Raw genomic sequence first — 18029 nt, forward strand, 5'->3', positions numbered from 1 at the left:
AAAAAAACAACACAAAACAACAACACCACTAAATAGCATTTTGGCTAGAAATTGGAATACCTGAGCCAAAACTCATAAAGTTGTTTCTTGATTGCACAGCTCGTGACTCACAAAGCACCCCCAGTGAGTCATCCCCTGTGCAGTGTGCAATGGTCGCTCATGGCTGTCATGGGAAACATCACCTCTCTAAGCCTCCAACAAACAGAAAGAGGTTGCAGGAAGTAGCAAAGCCCCTTCCCCTTCTGGGCCCTGTTATAATATCTCTGAATTGTACCCACTCATTCAGACTTTTCCCTGTGCCTTTCAATACTCTGGTTTTTCCACCAAGTGCTCATCAGGATGTTTCACTGGAAAGTTTTCAACCATCCCTACAAATCCTCAAGTTCAGAGAGTTTTTAAAGGGATTGAGTCTGGCTTAAGGGAGCTCACAGTAGGGATTTCAGCTGGTTTAAGAAAAGAGTTTCAAAAATCGATCTCACTGAAAGCAGCACATGGCATTTGGTTCTTTCTCACGTGGAGGTGAGACCTGATATCTGACCAAGCTAAACAAGACGGTGTCACTGATGGGTTGCTGCTCTTAGAATGCAAACCCCTCTACCCCCTCTGCCTTCCTTCCCTCCCACTGCCATGATGCTCAGGAGGGATCTGGCACTGATTGCACCAGCCATCTACAAGCCACCAGGCACAAACCTTTTCTATTGCCCCCAGACTGCTAATTTTGCCAATTGAACTCTGTTGTTAGTGGCTCTCTTGAGCCTGGATAGAACATACTGAAAATTAACGAATTATGGATAATGAGGAATAAATGGATTAAGTTCTATCTATGTAGCAACCACGCTGGAATGGGCAGCCTATTCCCGGAAAGTCCTGTGGATAACAGAGATATCAACACAGCATCCAATCTGAATTTCCAGTTGTTTAAAATAAAAGACAACAGAGGAAGGTAATGGTTGTACACCATGTATCTCATCCAGGCAGTGCCTTTGACAGCCCTGATATGTTGCTGTTTTTCTTAAATTCATTCAGCGGAGATTTTTCTAACTCTAGAGATCCCTGGTTTTATCTCCTACAGGCACCACCACACAATGGTTTACAAACAGTCCTTCTGCTTGATTACAGGAACAGGAATAACAGGAAACTGCCCAAACACAAAAGTATAACCCTTACCCTATCCAGACTTCGCTCTTCTGAGGTGTCTCCATCTTCCTGCTGTGAGCTCTGCCGCAGATAAGATTAGACCTGGTGCTCAAATCTCCCATTTTCCACTTTGCTCATTCTTTTTCCTTCCTAAAAAGGCAGCTTATCATCAGTTTTACAAAAGCTTTGCACTGGAGTGCAAGGTTGCTGTCTGTTAACAAGGAAGGGAGACCTTCTGGAGACTCGCCTCGCAGTCCCTGCCTTTTGAGTATCAAATCAACAATCCTGCATTCTTCTTCTGTCTTCTGACCACCTGCAAACCTCAAGCCAAAAGTGAAGGCAGCTGTAGCAATAGAACCTGCCAGAGGTCACAGCTTGAAGCTGGGATAATCTCCTCTATAACTAAACACAAATCAGGTGAAATCAAAAGCCCAAGAAACAAGTTCAAACACAGCAGTCACCTTGATAATTTGGGGATGAAAGGTGTGACAGGACAAACAGAGAAAGAAATGGGAAAACAGATGGTCTTGAGGTTGTGGCTGGAGGCTGAGCATCAGTCCAGTGCTCATCTCTCCTGATCACTGCCAGGTTCAGGCATATCCATAGTGCTTTTGAAAGCACTCCTAGGTGGCCCTCCAATGTTCCCATAAGCTTGCATCACAACTGCCAGCAGAAGTACATGCCCCTCCAGGAGCATGTGGGACTGCCCCAAGTGTGGCAATGCTAGCTGTGCCCAGTTAGCAAAGTATATCTTGAGTGGTGTAAATCCACACCCACACTGACACACTCCCAACCTGTGCCCAACACCCAGCTAAGAGGAACACAATGTATAACAAAGTCAAGTCATGGTTGGGCCAGTTCTCTTTTTCAGTGCTCCAGCAATGGAGAGAATAGGATCAACCAGAGCCACTCCAAGCAAGCTTCAATGCCCCTGGAGCCACAACACAAGGATCCCACCCATTCACTTCAGGGAATCAGATGGGACTGGGACTGCTGCTGAAGATGCTCTCAGACTCTATAATTTGGAAATTGCTGGCTCAGAGCACAGAAATTAAAGTTCCAAAGTCATTCTTCTCCATTCACGCCCTTGTTTATTTTGTAGCAAGACATAATCCGAGAAAGGACTTTGCTTTTATATGGGACAGAGCTCAATGGCACAGGCGTTCCTTACAAGCAAATGTTCCCTAGGGCCTTTGCATTAATTGTTGTCATTATGGGTTACTGTATTGGTACTTAAGCAGTTCAGCTGAGCTCAGGACACACAGTAAGGAACAGTTTCTAATCCAAAGCCTTTTATTGCTAGATAGATGAGCAAAAAGGAAATGTGTGGGGAAGATTGCACCAAGAGATTAAATGAACTGCCCAGGGTCACCTAAGAAGAGTTCGCTAATAAACCAAACATATTTTGCTTTACTGTCTTACTCCTCATTATCATCTGTGGGGTGTGAGTGCAATCTGGAAGACTCTTTCTTCATGTAGTTATTTGTGACTAAAAAAAACAACTGTGTAAATAGTGCAGACAGTATTTCACATTTTGAGATGCTATAGAATATGTTACATGTTATTCATTTACCTCTTGGCTTTACCAGACCGTGATTACCAGGAACAGAGCAATATGTCAGAAAAATACCAAATGAGGTGGAAAACAAAACAAATAGATAGATATTTTGACATCATGGCAGGAGCTCCTGGTCCCACTTATGGCTCCAAGCTGGGTGATGTTGGTGTAGATAGGCTTTCCTGTGCCCATGCATTACTGACTGTCATATCCAGGCTTTCTGCAGTGGGGCAGATTTTGATTTCCCAAGATAGGGTTGGGAAAAGCTTTTCTTTCCCAAAGATATCTCTTGACAGTCCTTGAATCTCTACATCTCTGTGGTTTCCTCATGAGACATAATTACTGACTTGTACTGCACGATGCTTTCCCAAAGGCTGTGCAAAGGTAAGAGGTGTCCAGACTGACTGCCAAAGTGCACCATACCATGCCATGGATGCTCAAGCTATGTCTCACACTGAGCACCAGGGCATGAGAGAATCAAGTACAACCACAGAGACACCAGAGTAACCTGAACTTGTACTTTGGGGAAGAAATAAGCCAGGCAGGGCTGCCAAGCCCAGCATAGCCCACTGTCCCATTGTGATAATCCTACACAGCAGTGGGACAGCTGGGTGCCAGCTGCAGTTGGTGTGCCCTTTCCTGCACTTCCATTGTCACACCATGCCATGTCGCACAGCCCCTGTGGTTCCTGTTGTTCTACCCCATGACAATTTTGAGCAGTAGCTCATGAGCTTGGGAAATGTGACCATTCCTGACATTCCTGATTCTTCCTAGCTGTGTTCAGAGCAAACAGCGTAATTCAGTGTATGATACAGTGTGAATGATCTGGTCTCATGGTTCCATATCATTGTGCTCACTGTGCAATGGTCCTGGCTCTGGTTTACCCCAAGAATCCCTGGTTCTGGTTCATAATGGTCCTGGTTGGTCCCAGGCAGTCAGTGCCCTATACCTGTGATGGTACAAACTTTACTTACAGATCTGTGAGTCTGGAGACCTCAGCATCTTCTTTGATTCCTGCCATATGGTTTTGCAGTCCTCCTGGAGCTTATAAAACCGCTCCTTCCTCCAAGAGCTTGACTTCACTTTTAGCAGCTGGCTGCCTTTCAAGAGGAACTTCAGGTCCTTGTCATCTTTCAAGCCTAGAGAGAAACAGTAGTGGTAATGTCACAAGAGTCAGCAAAAGAAATAGTCATAGAGACAGAATTATTTGAGTGGGAAGGGACCTTTAAAGGTCAGCTAGTCCAACTCCTGTGCAATGAACAGGGACGCCTACAGCTTGATCAGGGTGTTCAGAGCCTGGTCCACCCTCTGTACATACAGTAATAATGTAAATAGGTTCTTCACTGCCACAGAACAATATTGAGAGACAAAAACAAACCACCTGCAGTGCAGCCAGTGCTGGGGAGAACAGCAGGGTAGAGAGACCCAGAAATCTGCTGTGTCACATTCTGTGTTCATAAAAGCGACTGTAGGCTTGTGGACTTCTTAGATTGAGTCCGAAGACTTAAGTATAATTAGAATCATAGAATCACAGAATGGCCTGGATTGAAAAGGACCACAATGATCATCTCGTTTCAACCCCCTGCTATGTGCAGGGTCGCCAACCAGCAGACCAGACTGCCCAGAGCCACATCCAGCCTGGCCTTGAATGACTGGAGGGATGGGGCATCCACAACCTCCTTGGGCAACCTGTTCTCAGGTGGATTACAAGCATAAAATATCTTCTTCCCAGCAGACATAATTAGCATGCAAAAGCAATAAAAAAACAATACAGCAGTAAAAGCAGAGGAAGGAAAGTTGTGTAACTTGTAACTGGAGTATTGTTGTGCCCTTTGAAGAGATTTCAGCTTTATTCTGAACAAATTTCCTTCACAGAAACAGGATACACACAATGCCTCCCTTCCCTCTCTGAAAGGCAGTCCCCTTCTGGTCCCAGGAACTTCGGAGATTAACTTTGGGCTAAGGCTAGATCTTAGACTAGATTCAGGAAGGCACTTCAATATCCAAGAGGAGAAGCAGTCATCTAGTAGGACTCTGAAAACACACATTTTCCATTCTGCCTGGTTTTGAAGGTCTCAGCAATAGCTGACTTCCACATACCGACATATCTTGCAGATTCTGTGCCTCAAACTAACTATTAATTACAGATCAAGAGTGGGTGAAGTGGCAGAGGTGGGCAAGAGAATGAAGCATGAGGAACACACCCTGGACTTATTACACCTCTGTCATTGCATCAAAGGCTTTTACTCTGTAGTACTGAGCAAGCACATCCCAACTCAGCGTGACTTTTGCTAACCTTATCATGACAATGCAGGTGAGTCTCTCATTAATAACTATTTGGCCACTTGCAGCCACCCAACACTCCCATCACAGGAAATTTTCCAATGCTTACAAGGTAGAAATCCAAGTAAATTGATTTATGCAATAACATTTACATTGCAGTATGGCATTTTTCCGTATCACTGTCTTTGGTCCTCTCTGGAAGACATTACTGCCCTGAATAGCTGCTATTTGAACAAGGCAAAGAAATAAACTACCAACCATTACTTAAAATACCAAGCTTAGAAGGAGACCCAAGTTGCCAAACCCCTAGTTCCTGATAATTCATACACGAAATCTAAGTGCCTGGGCTGCAGAGCACCAAAGTGGATCATAATGGTTGCAGCAAAAAGCAGCGCTGTGTGTTTTTAGTTAGAATAGCTTGGCCTAAAGAGCGTATTTCAGGCTGGGAGAGAGCCTGACAACTCTGACAGTGATAAATATAAAGGTGTCCTGTGTTCACTCAGCACAGCTTTGAGCAGCTCAGGCCGCTTCAGTTGGGTTTGCCAACACCAAGGAGCAGGTCTGGGGCTAAGCCCAGCCGAGCCATCCAGAATTGAAAGCACTATTGTGGAAGTTGGAGATCCTTGAAAGGTTGCTGTGGCCTCTTTGCCTCCTCTACATTCAATTAGCTGTTTCAGTAATTAAGAGCCTGCTTAATTAATCCCCCCTTGGGTTTCCTGAGGTTTAGACATACCCACAGGACTACAAGAGGCCAGACTGCCAAGAACAAGGACTGATACCACAAAGGCCTCACAAAGCCTTGCTATCCTGAGCAGCAATGTTGAGGCTTCTTCTCTGAGATGGACGTCTTTCGAGAACACAGAAGATATCAGACTCAAACAGACTGCCCAGAGATGTTGGATGCCCTATCCCTGGGGACATTTAAGGTCAGGCTGGACCAGGCTTTGAGCATCTGATGGAGCTGCAGATGTTCCTGTTCCTTGCAGGAGAGTTGAACTAGATGTCCTTTAAAGGTCCCACCTCAAATGATTCTATGATAGGCTTTGCTAACATTGCCATGGTAGCCCTCACGGTTCCTGGAGAGGGAACAAAGTTCCTCCTATGTATTCACCTACAAAATTTCTGTTTTGGCTCCCAGACTCTCTCTGTCCTCCCTCAGATCCCAACCATGCAAGGCATCCTTGTGGGACCATGAGGAGGACATGCCATCGTAGGGTAAGCATGAACAGGAAAGCAGGAAAACCACCAATTCCTTTGGCTGCTTAAGTGCATAATCATGTTACAAGAAATCCATTTTAACTGTGACACATTTTGTTACACAGAAAGTGCATGCAGTATGTATAACATGTCATGCTACCTGGGCAAAAAACTGCATCAGTCTCATACAGGGAAATCTACATGGCCACTAGCTGAAGACGAGGGCAGGTTTGTCTCCTTCAGGCTAGATCCACACAGGTAAGGCACAAGATGGAGTGCAAGTGAGAAGAAAGTGAGAGAAGCCAGAGAGGGGATGGAGAAAAGGTGGCTCTGTGACAGAATCCCAGAGTCGTAGGGGCTGGAAGGTACCTCTAGAAATTTCCCAGTCCAACTCCCTGCTAAAGCAGTTCCCTACAGTACCTCACATGGGAAAGTGTCCAGGTGGGTCTTGAATATCTCCAGAGAAGGAGACTATCACCTTTCTGGGCAGGTTGTTCCTCAAAGTAAAGAAGTACTTGGGGTTGGCCAGAGAAGGACAAGAGGGTAAGATGAGTGCCAAAGAGCACAACAATCCCTTTAATGTAGGGAGCTGGAAGTCTCCCAGAGCCCTTCAGATACAAAGCAGACACCCTGGGTTGACCTCTGCCAACAGTGACCCAAAGGTGGGATTGAACCACCCAGTGGTGTGCCCAGAGGAAGGAGGGCCAACCCATTGGCCAAGCAACCAAAGTCAACTGGGTGAGCACATATTGCTTCAGGATTGCTCTGTATTTGTCAAACAGTATCTCAGACAGCTAAACTGTCCTGGAAAGTGGGCCAGGAGAGGGCCTTGTCTCCTATGCCTGGTCTAAGCATTGTCACAGATTCTTTAAATGGCCTTGGGCAAGACACTGAGCTTCTTCATTTCTATCTACAAGGCCGATAACAATGTTTTATTAGGTCAGAGAAGGAGTACAGCGTCCTCTGATCTGCTGATATAGGACCACAAATGCATCCTGATGTGTCAGTGGGACATTACTCTCTGTTGTTCATTTGAATTGCTTTCCAGAAAAGATTAAAAAAAAACATATTTTCCCAGGAGAGCTTTCCTTCATTTCAGTTTTTATGTCCGAACAATCCCTGGGGATTTCTGCCAAATATCCCCAGGGAGCTGATGAATTTTGTTGTGCAGAGCTCTGTCTCACAGCAATGGAAACTTCTGTATGAAAGGAACCAGAGTTGTCATATATACATGTCATTTAAAGCTTCCAAAAACACTGTGCAGCGGGACAGGGATATTGGTTTGCAATTATATAACAATGTAGGGCAGGAGAAAAACAATTGCCACCCTGAAATCAATGTCCAAATCACGCCTGAAATATGTGGCTGTATCTTGCTCAGAACCTGCAAAATACCAAATACACACTTGTCACGGAAAATTGCAGTATGTGTTTCAAGGGTCAGGCCCCAGTCCTCAAACAATATCAATCACATATTTTCTAAACAGAATATACTCAGTGTACGGTACAGTTTAGAGGGAAAATTGCATCTGACAAAGGTAGGAGAGCCTTAAGCACGCTCAGCACTGCAGCATGCATGAAGGTAATGTCCTGCACTATGAAGCTGTAACACCAAGAGACCAAAAACATTAACCTTACTATTATGCATCTCAGGTATACAGCAAGTGGAGAACAGAACAACACAGCAGCTGCCACAGCAGCAGCCTGACTCCAGCTTCACTAAGGAGATGGTTAGGATGATGTTTACAGGTGACAGCAACAATCTGTAGTGCTGTATTGCTCACTCTCAAACCTGCTGATCCGATAACATTAATTACAACTGCTATAAAGCAAGTTTCCTCCTCTTGCTTCTCTCTCCCACCTGCTTGATTAGATTCAAACAATCCCAGTGGGAAAATGTTTGTTTTCCATTTCCACCTGCTCTCCGCAGCCACGTAAAACAAGAACTTGTATCAACATGGGCTGTCCCTCCAGAAAGCAGGAACCAGCCATGAGTTCATAGCCACAGGAGTTATGAAACTCCCTGGGTTTCCTGTCTCTTTTCATCTGGTGAATGCAAACCTCTGAGTGGCACCACACCACCCAGAAGCCCTAAAACCAGGCAGGAAAGGGGCCACTGCCATCCTCACGCCAGCGATAGCTCAAAGCCCAGCAAGAAAGGTCCAAACCCACCCTTTGCCAGAGAGGTCCCGCTTTCTTTGATGCCTCATACGAAGCGGTTTGTACATCTGGAGGGCGGTTACAGGCAAAAGAAAGGGAAAAAAAAACCTCAAGAGTATAAAAATAACCTTGGAATTGCCTTTAGGGTGGAGCGCTGCCTCTGCGCAGGGAAAAGAGGCAGAAACGAAGAGGCTGCCAGCATGTGGAAGTGCTGAGGGTCTGGCCAACGTGTCCCTTACCCAGCCTGATGCCATTCAACGCGGCCACTCTACGGCTCTGCTCCCGCAGGATGTTCTCCTGGGACACGCTGCGCTTGGGCTGCCTTCGGATGCACTGCATGGTCCAGCGTAGGGCTCGGAAAGAGGCACCGAGCGCTGGGAAGGACGAGGGGCCCCGTTGGCCCCGAAGGGATCCCTGCTCATCCAGGAGCCCCAGGCGTGCGCGGCGTCAAACAGGACTCCAAGAAGGGAGAGGAGGCAGCGGGAGGCAGAGAAGGGCAGAGTCCGGCTGGGAGGTGGGACTGTGGGAAGTCTCCTCCCGCTTGCTCATCGGCCGCGTGTGTTGGATGCAAAATTACACCCATGCGTCTGCCGGCAGCTGCTTGAGTAGAAGGAGCAAGTTTTCCTGCATTCATTCACCATTGGGATTTTGTGCATCGTTTGTAGGGGTCCCAGATATTGCTTGGGGCTCCAAATCAGTGCAAATGTCCTTTCGGCTCAGCCTGCCCACCAGTGTCTGGCTCCACCCTTTCTCTCTGTGCAGAGCTCTCTGCGAGTTCCCATTGACATATAGGGAAGAGGAAGCTGGAAACACCTTTTAGCCAAGGCAGACGTAGCCCGAAAGCTGCTTGGAAACTGTTGTAATGCTCTTCTTTTTCCACTCAGAGAAGAGCATTTTCCTAAGGCTTTCGAGAATTTCCTCTCTGCCACCGTTTACCTGCGTGACTTGAGTGAGTCACTTACCCTGCTTTTCAGCATAGCTGTGGGTTTATTCTTGTAATTCCTATTTACAGGTCCAGTGATGAGCCCCCAGCAGTGCTTTAACAACTCACTGATTACGCAGATTCAGAGAATAACTCAGGCTGGAATGGACCTCTTTGAGGTCTCCAGTTCAACCACCTTGGTGGAGTCACCATCAAATACTGATCAGGCTGCTCACACCTTGTCCAGGTGAGTTTTGGGTTTCTTTTAGGATGGAAGCTCCACAGCCAAATTAAATCCCTGTACAAGAGCTTAGATGTTCTCATAGCAAATAATTTTTTCCTTATGACCAGTATAATTTCCTTTACTGGCCCTCATGTCCATTGTCCATTGCCCCAGCAATGGCCGGGGCTAAAATCCACCTCCTCCCTAACCATGATTCCTTCTGCAGTGAAATGCAGAGCTGTACTTACTAAGCTCTCCCATCCTGAATGAGTTTACAGACCTTGTCAGGTTTTTTGTTATTGCCTTTGCAGTGCTGCTGCCCTGATGATAATGCAGAGAAACAGAGCCAAGTTGCAGTGAATGTTCCTTATTGTAAAACCAGCATCTGCCCAAGAAACTTAACAGCAAACCACATCACTGTCTCTGCTGGAGATCCAAGTTCCTCAACACAGTTTGTAATAGATTTTAGAACCAGATTCTCATTTCAGGTGTCTGGCACCCCAGTCACCCTCCTTTCCATGCATTTTGAAGCAAGCCCTATGAATATTCAGACCAGCATGGATGACTTGACCAACACAAGGGCATCAACAGACTCAGCTGCTGAGTTCTGTAAAACTCATTGGGAACAAGGCAGAGGCACCGCATGGCCTTGAGGAACAGTACCAGTAACAGCCTATTTACACATTGCAACTACCAGCTGGAGAAGGCAAAGGAGAATAAATGTGTTTTCTGGATGGGACAATGCTGAACACGTTAGCTAGGCTGGCAGGTGTCTGAGGAAACACCATCAGCCTCTTGTGAGCATTCTCCACACACACGGGCTGGATGTTGGAGCTGCAATCAGCAGCGCTCCCCTGGGAGCTGGGGGTTTTGCCCTTGGCGGGGAGGTGAGCACCATGATGTAATGGCTAGAAGATATTTATTAGCTAGCAGTCCCTGAGCACTTCCCATATTTCACATTGTACTGGGGAAGACTGATCTAATTATGGAGTCATCTCCCCTACTTGCCTTGGCAAAACTGTTTGCTTCTGAGCAACTGCTCTCCAGTCCGGCACCAGCCAGTGTCCCATAGCGGCCGATCTGGGAGCCCACTGAGCCCCTCCACTTCATCTTCTCATTAATTCTTAATAAATAATGCCAGCAACAGCATCACGCAGAGCCTCCCAGCCTGTGAACATTTCATTACATTTATCCCAGCAGTGTGCACATGTGCAAGCAGAGGATCAGCACTCACTGAGTTTAGCTCCTTCCCCAGAACAGCATGTCTAAGTTCTGCTGGTGCAAGGACTTTAAAATATGACAACACTGGGCCAGAAGTGCCATGCTTTGGGAAACAACAGATCTGCATGTATTGTGGTCCTGAGATCATCTAAAGACATTGCCATATCTCACAGGCAAGCTGTGAGGGACGAGTGGCACTGTAGAATAGGATACAGAGCATTGCTTATGGATGTTACACGGAGCTGTGTCACATTCTAGCACTGAAGGAAACGATCCTGCAAATGGTTTCAGGATAAATTCTCCGACCCTTATTCATTGCAGGTAACACCTGACTGGGTATGAAGCTTGTGAACACTCAGCCTGCAATTTTACCCATATGACCAATCCCACTGAAATCAATGGCACTTGTCACATGAGTGAAGTTATTCATGTCCCTGTACCCAGGATTGAGGTTTTGCTAATCATCCTATCGATTCCAGCTGGATTGCTCACAGAGCAAATGGAAATCGACGTGAATGAGGATGTCAGAACAGGGTCCCAAAGACAGCAAAGTGTTTCGGTACACAGAAAAAAGACACTTGTGATAGAAAGGCTGGACAGTCTGGTAGGAAACAGGCTATATGTAAGAACTATTAATTCTGAGGCTGCTCTTCAGGCAGTTTTCCAAAATGAATTAATCTTCATCACATCCCTATACAAAGTTGCTAAGGAAGCTCCATTACCACTTCACCAAGGAAAAAGCAGGTGGTTTGGGGGATGAAGCTCATCACCAATCACTGCTATCCTTGGGCAACATCAGAAGTGGCACAGCCCTAATACTGATGTCTCTTTATACCACACTGACACAAATGACATGACAGAAGTCAGTTGCTGATGTGCCCAGACTTGTGATAATTTGGGACAGGAATGAACATACGCATGCCGGTGATGACCTCGCACTTCCCCATTACATCACGCACATGATGTAAGTTACGCTGCTATGACTAGTAATGCCTATGGCAACTACATAACACATTCACATCTCATTTTATGAGCAGATTTTCCCACTAATGAGGTCAAAGGTTGTGTCTTGCTCTGTATATGTTACCAAGAAGAAATGAGGTCTATTTCACATGATGCTAACTGTCATTTCAGCTTTCCTCCCAGGCTTACCCGCAGAGTGAATGCAATTCATCAGAATTACATTTCAGAGAATAATAGTGCAATCAAAGTACCACTGCTTACTAATGAACTGCATGGCCTGTCCCTGCATATTCCTAGCCCTCACTAAGAGGGAGACCATCCCAAGTGGACTCAGAATCAAAGAGAGTTTGGAAAAGTCATGTTTTAGTTGGTCTGCAGTTACACATCAACCTGCCATCATTTGTTAGCGTGATGGAGCCCTCAGAAGCTGAAGTTCCTGATGGATAAAGGCTGAGGATTGCTCCAGCCAATGGCTCCTCTACACCAACTGTCCCCTTTTCACTCCCTCTGGAGAAGTGGGGGCCAGGGAGTGATTACTGGGACCAGAAGCATCGGTGCATTGCTGGCCAAACTGCTGCTCGGTGACAGTGGGTACATCTTCGGTGCATGTGGTATGTACCAAGTTCCACCTTGTGGTCACACGGAGAATGGGCTTCTTCAGAAAGCTGGCAGCAGCATCAGTGAACTGCTTTCTCTTCCTTACACTGGCTTTTCTTTCCCACTTTGCTTCTCTTCCAAGGATCCTTGAGAGGTCCCGCTATGCAGAAGCCAGGTGATCCTAAAGCTTCATATAGGAATTGTTCCCAAGCATCATACTGCATCTGTCCTTCATATTGCTGCCTAAAATCTTCTTCCACTGGCATCAAGAATCCATATGACATGCAGGTTTCTGGTGCACTGGGATCATTGCTGACACCCTGCCCAATATTTCTCAGGCTCATTTCTCCCTGTATCCTTTGAGAGGACAAAAACTTCTCCTTTTCCAGCTCTCCTCCACTCAGTCCTCACAGCCAAGCCACCTTTTCTTCATGGCTTCCTGCCAGTCTGGTCATTCAAAGACAGCCTGGATCCATATGCGGTACTGTCTGCGACCCATCAAAAGCTGCTGCTTTCTTCTTCTATTCTCAATGTAATCCAAATAAAACTCCTTACTAAAGTTCTTTGCATCCAGGAACTCAAAACTAGACTAAAAAATTCATAGAATCATTAAGGTTGGAAAAGTCTTCTAAGATCATCTAGACCAACTGTCAACCCATCCACCATGTCCACTGACTATGTCCCTCAGTGCCACATCTCCATGGCTCTTGGACACCTCCAGGGATGGTGACCCCACCACCTCCCCAGGCAGCCTGTTCTGTGCCTCACCACTCTTTCTGAGAAGTTTTTCCTCAATATCATAAAATCATAGAATGGCATTGGAAGGGATCTCAAAGATCATCTAGTTCCAACCCCTCTCCCATGGGGCAAAGTTGCCAGCCACTATATCAGACCGCCCATCAAGCCTGGCCTTGAACACCTCCAGGGATGGGGCATCCACAGCTTCTCTGAGCAACCTGTTCCAGCACCTCACCATCCTCCAAGTGAAGAATTTCTTCCCAACATCTAACCTAAACCTCCCCTCTTTCAGTTTAACTCCATTCCCTCTTGTCCTATCACTATCTAACTGAGTAATAATTCGGTCTCCCTCCTGCTTGCAAGCTCCTTTCAAATACTGGAAGGTCGCAATGATGTCTTCTCTGCCTTCCCTTCTCCAAGCTAAACAATCCCAATTCCCTCAACCTTTCATCATAGGAGAGGTGCTCCAGCCCTCTGATCATCAACCTGAACCTCTCCTGGTGAAGTTTAAAGTCATTACCTCTTGTCCAGTTCTGAGAGGTTTGGTCCTATGATCAGAGTTTGGTTTGGTCCTTCCACAATGACACACAAGCAGATTTGGCTGTAGAGAGGCATTAAAACCATCACTGGTTTGAAGTAAATTACAGCTTTTCCAGTAGCTGGTGTGAAGACAGTGGGAGGAAAGTAATTTAAGAGAAGAATGACAACATGATCGATAGGACCAGCAGCAACAGCTTACTTGCATAATTCCTAAGTTGTGTTTCTCAGTGCATGCTGATAAAGATGTTCTCCTCATAAAAACCAAAGTCAATTGTAGGTGTGTCCCAGCTTCATTTTTTAATGCTTAACAGCTTTTCTCAACAGTTTCTTCAGAAGCTGAAATATCCTCCACAGTCGAAATGCAGGTCACTCAGATCATCCCACAGCAGGCCAAAATTTGTGCAATAATTGCATTGCAGCACTGAGTTATGCAAAACTAAGGGGAAAAAGAAAAAGCTTTTTTTTTCCCTACATGGTTTGTCTGGAATTTCAGGATTCTGTAACTTTAGTCAGAAATAGACAACAAAATTTTCTGTGTTTATGTCAACACAAGTCTTAAGAAGGCACCCAAGTGATGGGCAGCCCAAGGTGTGCAGATTTCTCCACACATGTTGTCCAAATTGACTCATTAAGGTCTGGAATTATCTCAGTTTAGATGAGACTGTGCTAACATTTTCTCTACCTGCATAAAGAAAAAGAGAAACCTTCATGCTTGACCCAAGGTCTGCAGCCTTCCATTCTGGTGGGCTTGACTAAGGACTGAGACCCTCAACCCATGGTAAGGACTTGGGGGCTGCGTGGCCTGGAGGTCTGTCTGACTGCATTTAAGTATCTACAGTGCACTGAGCAAGACAGGAGACTCATCTGCCTATACCCTATAAGCCTGAATTTTCCTGCAAGTACCTGCATTTAGCCAGCTAAATCTCACTCTGGATGCTCAGTTCAACAAGTACTTATCTGTAGCTTTCTCTGTAAATACCTGTTTATATATTTTGATCTCCCTGTGAGGGAAACTACACTTTGCTCCCAAATCATCAACACTTTTGGCTCTCACAGCTGCCTATCCAGTTGGCCGAGTTTCCTGACCTTGCACAAGCCCTTCCCCACACCTCTCTCTTGCTTTTCCCTTCCTTTCATCTCTACTACCTGCAGCACTGTTCCAAATAACTACATTTCCTTCTTCCTCCTCTTTTCATTTCCTCTTTAAAATCTCTACTCATCCTCTTTTGGATCTGATGTTAAGGCTGCACACACTGGCAAAAGCATCAGAACCGACTGTGGGCTATCACAGGATCATTAAGGTTGGAAAAGACCTCCATGATCCCCAAGTCCAACCCCAATCCACCCCCACCATGCCCACTGACCAAGTCCCTCAGTGCCACATCTCCACAGTTCTGCAACACCTCCAGGCACGGCGACCCACCTCCGTGGGCAACCTGTGCCAGTGCTCTTATCTTTCTGAGAAGAAAATTGTTCCTAATATCCAACCTGAACATCTCCTGGTACAACTTAAGGCCATTACCTCTCATCCTATCACTACCTGGGAGAAGAGGCCTACCGCCAAGGGAGTAGTTTTACTAAAAAAACCATTTATCAGACTGGAAAGCTTTTGTGTCAGAATAATAATAACTTCTTAAAATAAGACAATTTTTACTCATGCAGAAAAAAGAAAAGTTGCATGTTCAATGCACTGAGTAGTACCAGCATGATGAACTCTCCTGCACCATTAGCAAAGTTACAGCTAAACAAACTCCCAAATAACACACCTGGTGTAACTCACACCGAACTGGGTGTGCTGGGCACCTTTTGTTTGTAGGAAAGCAGATCAAAGCCAACAGCTGCTTCAGAGCAGATCCCAGATGATCCTGGGCTGCACCACCTCCACCCACAGAAGCTGAAGCCCTGGAGGAGCCCGCTCAGCACTCCCAGCTAAAGAAGGGCAGGTGGAGATGATTCATTTGGAAATTTACATCCAGCAGTTAGTCCAGCTGACAGAAGAAACAAGGAAATGGCCTGTTTTGTAGGATTTTACAAACCCTGCCCTGCTGACTCCCACCCTGGGTTGTGGCAGAAGGCATTCCTGTAACGGGGCTCTGGCATTCCGGGCACAATGTACACAGTGTCTTGTATGAAGACACTGTATAAGAATGAAGACAGTGTATAAGAATAAGACATAGCACAAATTAGCTATTCTATGATTCTGTGTGAGCACAAGGACTCCCAGTTCAGAAACATGCCAGGTTCATGAGGCAAAACAAAAGTTATTAATAGCCTATGGAGCCCAGCAGAGACTCACTGCATAACAAATGTAGATGAGCCTTTAGAAAAGAAGCAACAAGTAGCCCATACTAAATTAAACCCATGCAAAATATGCATGGGTTTAAAAAAACCCATGCAATCCACAAAATCACAGTGGCTCCATGCTGGGAGTATGAACAAGAGGAGCATGCTCAGTTTCCACTCCAGGACTCAGATCTCCATCCAAACACAGCACAAAGAGCACTCCACAAACTTTTCAGAAGCTCTCATCGACAGTAATGTCCACTTTCACTACTGGAAAAAATCTCAGCTCTGGCTGCCAGATACTGTACTGAGACAGAACCATGTGTCCATGGTTAATTCTGATACAGCAAACACAGTCATCATTGTATCTCTGTTGGACAGAAATAAATGGAGTTTGAGCAGAGGGCCATAGATAAACATATGAATAACTCACAGCATCTGAAACATTTCTAGCAAACTGAACAGCACAGATCTGATCCTGCTAACAAACCAACCTGTGAGCAACTTTTCTTGTTTAAGCAGTCTGGCATGCAGAGTGACTTTGGCACTTGTGCACATACGTGTCAAGGAATTTCAGTAAATAGATTTCTGAAAGCTTGGCTTATTCACCACATGTGTGCTTTTCTGCCCAAGACAAGAAAATAGACGAACAGACACTGAATTCTTCTTGGTCCTTAACCCCAGAAAGCAAGTCATATTCATTGAAAAATGACCCACACGCCAGAATAAGAAAGCTTTTAATAGTTCCAGATGTGTTTCTTAGCTTGCTTTCCCCAGCGGTTCTATAATGAATGAGATGCCTACAAAAAGTTCAACATTAACCTCTGTTTCACCTTCCTGTCTGATTTCTGGGATCTGGGATAATCAGAGGGAAGATTTCTTGAGCCTGGGAGAGTTTTCTCTTATTTTACCTTATGATGGCCAATCACTGATTGCTCTATTAATCTGTTTTCATTTATAGCTGCAGTCAGCAGAAAGAAAGCATCCATCTCATGAACCAAAAATAAGTAATGTAGATTTTTCCCATTTCAAGCTGTAACTATCACGGTCCTGATCTGTTGCTGCTCATCAGAATGAGTGAAGAACAGGAAAGATATAACAAATCAATATACTAAATTCAGTCCAGGGAATAAGAGATGTTTCATTACTCTGTCAGACAAGCCTCCTAGTTTTGGCACTGAGACTTCTCAAACCTCACTTGCTGTCAGTGCAGAGAGGATTTCTTCTTTTTGTTAGAAACACTATATTTCACTGAGCATTTACAAAGCCTTGGGGGCAGGCTCAGAGCCAAGGGGATTTATCCCAGCTCTGCTGCCTACCCCAGAGCCCAGGGAGTTGACCAAGAGAGCATCCATCCCACTTTCTATTTCACAAAAAAAAGGAGGAGGAGATTTGGAGCAACTTTTCTGGACTCACACACACTTACCAACCAAGACTTATCCTACCAGCACAGCTAGCCGTATTAACAGAGAAAAATCTGTTGTCTCTCCCCTGCAACACAACTAAACACCGTGTGACTTCCAAACGACAGAGCTGCAGAAGCAAAACGAGGAGGGAGGAGAGAGGATGAGAAAAGAAAGCTCTTGGAGGGCTGAAATGCAAGGACACGTCTACTGACTTACTGTTGCAACCGAGGAAACTGCCATTCGACTCCATGGCCGCCAAAGAAGGCGACGTGCAGCGGCAGAAAGGGCTCCGGGAAACAGCTGTGCCCAGATGTTAGCTTGCTGCGGGTGGAAGCCAGACCCAGCAGGCTCCCTCTGCTCCCCGCTCCAGCGATCCCCAACGTCAGTTCCCTTTCCCTTGGCTACAAAGATGTCTTCGCTATGACTCCTCATTTATTTCTCTCCCGCATCCGCGCACCCAATGCATTGACTGAAGCCAAGTGCTGAGCCCCAGCGCCGTGCTGGCCCTGGCTCCTCCCCATTAAATCTGGCCGTCATCGCTGCCCAGCCTCCTGCTCCTGCTTCTGCAGCTGTAAGCGGTGCCTCTGTTCTGCTGCTGTCTCCAACACGCTCTGCTCCTTTCCTTTATGCCTTCCAAAAGACTCCGAGCACCCAAAAAGACCCCGCAGTCTGTAAGTCCAAGGGAAGAGCCCAGAGCTGGAGGCAGTGCCTGGGGTTGAAAGGCTTTATGTGCACTGGTGGGGACTTATTTCACGACACGACAAACATAGCAGCAAAACAACAGGTCAGAAATTGCCAGCAT

General features: G+C 45.9%; 1 protein-coding gene across 2 annotated transcripts in view; it reads right to left on the bottom strand.

Annotated features, from left to right (window-relative positions):
• The window catches only part of PLCD1 (phospholipase C delta 1), a 49336-nt gene extending 31638 nt beyond the window's left edge, over positions 1-17698 (bottom strand). The window contains exons 1-2 of one of the 2 annotated variants that reach the window (XM_010712325.3): positions 17444-17698; positions 3670-3834 (exon numbers count right to left, since the gene is read on the bottom strand). In XM_010712325.3, the coding sequence (XP_010710627.1) occupies positions 3670-3834; positions 17444-17477 (199 nt within the window). In that variant the 5' untranslated portion in view covers positions 17478-17698. Of the gene's footprint in view, positions 1-3669; positions 3835-8573; positions 8823-17443 lie in introns of those variants that run through there. The other variant, XM_010712324.3, reaches the window with a different exon arrangement.
• Between the last annotated feature and the right edge of the window lie 331 nt (positions 17699-18029).

This window comes from Meleagris gallopavo, chromosome 6 (genome assembly GCF_000146605.3).
Source record: "Meleagris gallopavo isolate NT-WF06-2002-E0010 breed Aviagen turkey brand Nicholas breeding stock chromosome 6, Turkey_5.1, whole genome shotgun sequence".
Lineage (NCBI taxonomy): Eukaryota > Metazoa > Chordata > Aves > Galliformes > Phasianidae > Meleagris > Meleagris gallopavo.